This window comes from Pygoscelis adeliae, unplaced genomic scaffold (genome assembly GCF_000699105.1).
Source record: "Pygoscelis adeliae isolate BGI_AS28 unplaced genomic scaffold, ASM69910v1 Scaffold423, whole genome shotgun sequence".
Lineage (NCBI taxonomy): Eukaryota > Metazoa > Chordata > Aves > Sphenisciformes > Spheniscidae > Pygoscelis > Pygoscelis adeliae.
The window spans coordinates 152,403-159,100 of NW_008824415.1; the positions used below are offsets into that span (position 1 = coordinate 152,403).

At 54.6% G+C, this 6,698-nt stretch overlaps 1 protein-coding gene across 1 annotated transcript in view; it reads left to right on the top strand.

Annotated features, from left to right (window-relative positions):
* Window positions 1-6,698, top strand: part of MYRF (myelin regulatory factor) — a 41,650-nt gene that overhangs the window by 17,231 nt on the left and 17,721 nt on the right. Inside the window, exon 7 of the mRNA XM_009320871.1 lies at window positions 195-318. Within this exon, the coding sequence (XP_009319146.1) occupies window positions 195-318 (124 nt within the window). The remainder of the gene's footprint in view (window positions 1-194; window positions 319-6,698) is intronic.

Sequence of the window (6,698 nt, forward strand, 5' to 3'; positions counted from 1 at the left end):
GCTCACCCCGCCCCCAGGAGGAGAGCAGGGCGGTGAGTTCATCCTGGCCCAGATCTCGTGCCCGTGGCAGTGCCCTGGCAGTCAGGAGGCAAGCTTCAGGCTGGCTGCACAGACAATGCCAGTCACTTCCTTGTTCTCTTACCCCGCTGGACACTGTCGGAGTGATTGCAATAGGTATTTTCCCCTCACCGCAGGCCTGATTCAAGACAACGACAGCTTGAATGGCTCCTACCTGGATCCCAACTACCAGTCCATAAAGTGGCAGCCCCATCAACAGAACAAGTGGGCGACTCTGTATGATGCCAACTACAAAGAACTGTGAGTAATTCACCCACCTTTGAAGAAAGTCAGATTCACCTTTCCTGTATCAGTGGCAAAGGACTGGGGTTGGGGGGATCATACTCACGAGATGGGACGGGGATCTCCCTGGGCTCCCCCTTGCCCTCTCCTATCACCTGCTGATCTCTGCTTGCCTGCACTGTGGTGGAGATACTCTCCCCACTGTACCTTTGCCATTGGGGAAGTTACTCCTCTGCACTTCTGCGGGGCTGGTGGAGGATTAGGAGACGGGGCTGGCTCTGTAGGAGCCAGCAGAAGGCAGTTCAGCAGCTTTGGTGGCACTTCAGCAGCCACTCAGACCTTGGTCTGCCGTGGAAGGTTGTATTGGCACATGCAGCCTTGCCCTGAGCGTGGTTTGGACCAGCAGCGCCCTTTCCTGCTGCCCAGGCTTACCAAGGTCCTGGATTTTAAAATAAGTGTTAGGATTTACTAGACAGTGCATAGCGCGGATGACTGGAGGTAATCTAGAGCTACTTCAGCACAGCTTGAGAGCAGCATGAAAAGGAGCCTGAGGAGGAGGAGTGGGAGTGGTTGATGGGCAGAGGAGGAAAGGAGGAGAGAAAGAAAGGAAGAGGGAAGGGGTTGAGGGAAGCTGGGAAGCCAGGAGGGGCCGTGGGGTGGCAGAGAGGCAAGGGGAGTGGGTGGAGAGGAAAGCTGGGGTGGCCGAGGCAGTTGGGGGAGCAGAGAGTGGCTGGGTGGGAAGGTGGGCTGGGAGCTGGAAGGAGAGGCTGGAGCAGAGGAGGGTGGAGGCAGTGTGTGGACAAGCTGCGTGGGGAAAGAGGAGTGCTCAGGAGGAAACCGCTCTGGATCCTCCCTGCATTCCTTGGAGGTGACAGAGAGCTGGCAAGCAGCAGGCTGGGTTCCAGGAACTGCTTGCCGAGCAAACGAACCCCCCCCTCCCCGTTTCCCCTCCTCCTCTTTCTGCACAGCCGGTGGCTGGTAGGGGTCCTCTTGGGGGACACGGAGGAGGGGGTGCTCTGTTGTCTGCGATACCAAATAACCCAAGACTATTATCAGACCTTGCCTGGATGGTGCTCAGGATGGGAGCCAAGGACACCAGGCGAGGCCAGTCGTGGAAGCAGAGTAGGGTCTGTGACGTGGAGGGAAGCTGCCGCTGCAAGCCCCAGCCCTCCTGCACCCAGATCTCCTGCTCAGCCCTAGTCCTTGTGTCATCTTTAACGCAGGCCTGGCGGTGACCGGGGCATGCCATGGGTCGTCCCCCTGCGGAGAAGTGGCTGTTGGAGTTGGTTACTTCTTCGGTGACGTCCTGTCATTTGCAAAGACTGTGTTTGTGGCTGTTTCCCCAACCACGGCAGGAGAGGGGTGATCTGGGGAGGTGGTTACTCCTGTTTTACTAAACCGTTCTCGTGAAGGAAGCATCTCCCACCTTCAGGTGGAATATCAACGCCCCGATTGACCTGTTCCTGTCGGGGAAAGGAATAACACGACAATGTGGGATTTCTACCCTGAAAGGATGGGCTGCATCCTTCACCGACAGCGGCACGCTCTGTGCTACCCACTGGGCTTTGCTCCTCTTCCCTCCCCGGTCATTTTCTCCACTGCTTTATACATCGGGACTGTGTAGTTTAGGCAATTCCCTGCAGCGTTTGTCTGTCTGGTAGTTTTAAACCCATGGTGCAGCTTTGGATTCCCCCTTTCCAGTGTATTTGGCAGTCTGCTGAAGTGCACATCTCCTCGGCTTCAACTTTCAGTGTCTCCCCTGTGGCATGAAAGCTTTCCTTTAGGGTGCCGTGGCTTGGCGCCCTTCCCAAGGGGCTCCCTTTGCCAAACGGTTTTCCCGTCATGTGTTGTGTTGACGTGCGAGCTACTTCTGGGCACTTGTGAGCAGCTCCGAAGTCCGGTCCTGCAGCCCTGCCCCTGCTCTCCACCATCAGTTTGCTTTTCTGTAGGTTGCAGGACAGGAATCTCTCGCTCAGCGCGCACACGCCGCCGTCCCCAATCCCGGGTTCCTGCTTTCCCGCCCAGGGCAGCGTTCGCAGTCGGCTCCCCCCTCCTCCGAGCGCTGTCTGGACACGTCATCTCTATCACTCGGTTTTCAACCGGGGCCTGGGCATCGCTGGGCGGTTGTCACGCTGCCGTTTGCCCACCTGACAAAGCCACCTTCGGCTTTTGCTGCTGTTCTTCCTTCTCCCAGACCCTGGATTTGGGCCAGTACTGCTTCCAGCTGTGAGCATCAGTATCTTTGCCCTATGTCAAACGAGTTCGGAGAAGTCGAGGCACCAGGAGAAGCGAACCCCGTTTCTCTAACGCGGGCAACACTTGGTCACAGCCTGTCAGTCCCTGGAGTGGCCTCTCTTCCACCATCAATCTCCGCAGGGCTTTCGCTATGTGGCAGAAGCACAAACGCACCTTGTGTAGTCAGGAGGGTCCGAAGAGCTCCGTGCATCGTAGGAGCAGACCTTTCGCACGGCCTTGCTTTTCTCTTTGACACAATGAGTCCCCCTTTTCCTTCCATCTCACTGTTTACCTGCGCTGGGTAAACGGTCCCTCATCTGAAACACGTCACAACTCTTTCAGCTTGTCACGGACCGTTTGCAGGTGTTACAGTCCCTGTTCCAGAGGTTTGCCGCGCACCCCGGTATCATACAGGCGGACTGGCAGAGGCAAACTACGCAATATTTTCTGCTGGGCACGGAGGCGTTGATGGAGTGCTGCAAACCGCAGCTTTTGACTTCTGCAAACCCAGCCCTGCTCTGCCACGTTCTTTGGATCTGTGCTGGGGATCACTTGCCTAATACCTGCTTTTAGGGTTTAGGGCGAAAGCCAGAGCAAACCTACTTCTGTGGCATTTAGGTCGTCATCCCGTTGTGTAATGAATAAATTCCTTTTAACTGACTTCATGTAGATTTTAGGAACCCACGTGCCGTTTGTTGTGGCGCTGGATTTGACCAGAATTAAGGGTTAAGGTCAAGGGTCGATCGATTAATTTTTAGTTACACACTACCTCAGTGGACTCCTCCTCCTCTGCGGTTCGAGGCCAGGTAGCTCTAGGAGAGCCTGTGCACGCTGAACCTACATCTCTTTCTAAATGGAAGATCGCTTAGTTCTCCTGGTACAGCACTGCACCAGAATAGATCTATGAGAAACGCCAAAAGATGGATCTTCCCTTCCTTCTCCTATAATGGCATTTCTTAGGTTGACTAATTCAAGTTTTAGCAGGTAGGAGTCTCCTCCTTCCTTTCTGCCTTCTGGGTATACTCAGCAAACGAGCAGGCATCTGTGTCTCTTAGAGATCCGTGAGTATTTCCACAATTTAGTTTCCTCTGAGATCAGAAAGCAAGGACCAGCCATGCCCAGCCTGTTTTCTGCTGGAAGCTGTGCTCTAGTTTGGGTGTGCTGTTAGAGTTTCCTGCCCCTAGAGGGAAGGTAACTTTTCCCCTGTGACCCAGGTGCCCACAACCTATTCACAGCCCCAGGAATGTGAATCATCTGATTTTTCCTACTCTTGTTCTTAACAAAACGGACTGGAAAGGTAGGTTAAGGAGGGAGACTGAGCCTTGAGGATGCCGTGAGCCCGTAGGTTCTTACCCCAGCATGGTGTTTCTCGCCAGTCCAGAGCTCGTCAGCGTTTTAATCAGCGATTGCTGCACACAAAGAGCAGCTCTGTGCCCTGGCGTGTGCGGAAGATTGACTTCTCCAGAGCCGTCCCTGCGGGTCCACCCTGCTCGCAGCCTCCGTGGAGGGGAATTTTTCAGGTTTGCAGTGCTTCCTCCTGTTCTGCCTCAGAGAAAGCCCGTCCAGCGGTTACTGCTGCGCAGGAGAGATGCAGCTCTGCTCCTGTGTCTAGGCATGGCACTTTCTGTTGGGCTAGTGGAATAGCTGCTTTGTCAGTACTTTATTTAATATATTTTTGAACCTATACAGAATAGTTTATGCTGGCGCCTGCGGATTTATGTGTGACGTTCCATGCCAAGTGCACTCTTACAAGGCAAAAAATACAATTAAATGATATCCCATGTTCTCCTCCTCTTGCACACACAAAATTAGGTCCCTTAGTATAGAATCATAGAATCATTTAGGCTGGAAAAGACCCCTAAGATCATTGAGTCCACTAGTAACCATCGCTGAAAGTTTTTGTTCCTCAGAAGAGTTTCCTGCTGTGGTGTGTGATGATCAATAGCCCTGTGAGAGTTTGTTCCGGCTTCTCTCAGCACCGTTCAAGCCCGTTTAACAGCTCTCTTCTCTTACGCGGTGAGCGTAGCTGTCACATCAGATCGTATTTGTATCTTGTGCCTGCGAATAAGTGGAAAATTTCATCTCTGTTCAGTCATTTTCCTGGCAGAAAGCTGCAGAGCAGGAGCCCTTCAACCATTCCTCTTTTTCTGCTGTTGTGGGCTATATCTTGGAGCCAAGCTCCTCCTCAGCCATTGCTGTGGCTTGATGAGACGGGGACAGCATCGGGGGGATCTGAACTAATTCTGCAGTTCCTAAGTAGCTTTTCTGCCTTCTAAGAGACCTGTACAGTGAATTTTTTTGTGTGAATGGCAACACATTCCCCATCCCCAGGCAGGTGCGGAGGGTTGCTGCATGGATTCAGGTGGAGGTGCCTGGAAATCTGTGTCTTGGCTTGCTGGGCTTGTGTCTCAGGCTTTGCTTATGTGGGCTGAGGAATCTGTGTTGGTTGAAGGAGACCGAAGCCTCTGGATTAGTTTTATTGATAATATGTTTCTTCTTGGCCTTTTGCACTGGTTTTGTGGTTTCAGACTCACTGAACCTTCAAAAGGGTTAGCTGGTTTCCAGCAGCGGTGCCAAAGAGGCCTGGAACCAGGCAGTTCACTAATTTACTCCTGGGAGCAGGGGTAATTCATCTCCCTGACAGCGTGCTCTGATAAATGCCAGCAGGCTCCCTCCTCCCTCTCCCCATTTGTTTACAGTTTGAGGTAAGGCAGCTGGCGAAGGGTAGTGCAGCGCTCAACAGAAAACGTTTCCATGCTGAGGCCAGAGCCGCTCCGCTCTGACCCTGGGAACTGGGCTGGTGCTGTTCTCTTCCCGTCAAGCAAACCGGTGCTCTCCGGGCACTCTCCTCTGAAGCTCAGGGCTGCGGGCTAAACCTGAGCTTTCAGGCTCGCGCTCCTTGGTTGGAAGAAATGTCCTTCTAAACGGCACCAAACCCGGCCTTGCTGCAGGTCCTGGATCTCACCGAGGAGACGGAGACCAGCGTGACGTGGTCCACTCCTGCGGGATGTGTTTTGGGTGAGGTGACACGGTGTGGTGGCCCTCTTGGCCAGCTTGGCTAATCCCGTGGTGACGGGTCACTGAGGTCTCGCTCTCTCATGCCGTGAGCCTAGCTCAGGCAGCTGAAGCGACCACGTACGGTGCTTGAGCCGTGGACGCACTGGCGGGATTGTGTCAGTCTAACATGGACTGGGGGAGATGGCAGCGTCACGCTGCTCGACTGTAGGTTCCTATCCTCCATCCCGGTGTTTGTATCCCGGAAGAGAAACAAAGCAGGGCCTGCATGGAATTAGGGAGCGGCCCTTGCATTAGGGGGTCTCCAGACATTATGTCTTAGGAGCGGTTGAGAGATTGGGGAACCTGGAAGGAAGGAGGAGAGAAACTGGGGAGATTTTTCTTCCAGAGAGGAAACAATTGAGGCAACGTGAGCATCCCCCTGACAATCCTGCTCTCGGCCACAGATCCCTAACAGTTCCCTCTTCATCAGAGACACGTTTCTCCTTGCAGTACCTTTCCCTTTGCTTTGCCCTTTAGTATGTCGGGCGAGGGGGCTCTCTGCTCCTCTAAGCGGGGGTGCCAGAGGTGGCTGTGGGGAGTTTGTAACCTCTCACCCTCACTCGGCTCGGGAGAAACCTCCGCTCCTCTGATCCTGGCCTTCTAAGTCCTGCCTTAATCTGCTTTTGTCAGTGGGGGCCTTTTGGCTAAAATAATCCATTTGACCCCAGACCTTTTATTCCTGACACTTCGCCCTCTGACCCCTGCGCTCGCCCTGGGAAAAGCCGGCACGGCTTTGGCTGCCGCCGGGCCGCTGACTCGTCAGCGCCTGGTGTCATCCCTCATCCCAGGAACCGCTTCTGCATCGGGCTCGCCTGCCCTTCCTTCTCCTGCCGCCCCGCTCACGGCAGCCGCCCACCCCCAGGGGCCGGCCCACTCAGGAGGGGCGTGCTGCCGGCCTGCTGCCCGAGGACGGGGCCCGGGGCAGGGTGCTGGTGACCCTAAGGTCTCTGCGGGTTAAGAGGAAGGGGAGGATGTTTTTTCGTAAGCGCCACCGCGGTCCTTGCGGTGCCTCAGGCGGTGACGTCCCCGCGCCGTGTGGCAGGAGGGGAGCGGGTTTGCTGCTTCCAGGTGGGATTTAAAAAGGGAAAAGACAAAAGCACTGGAAT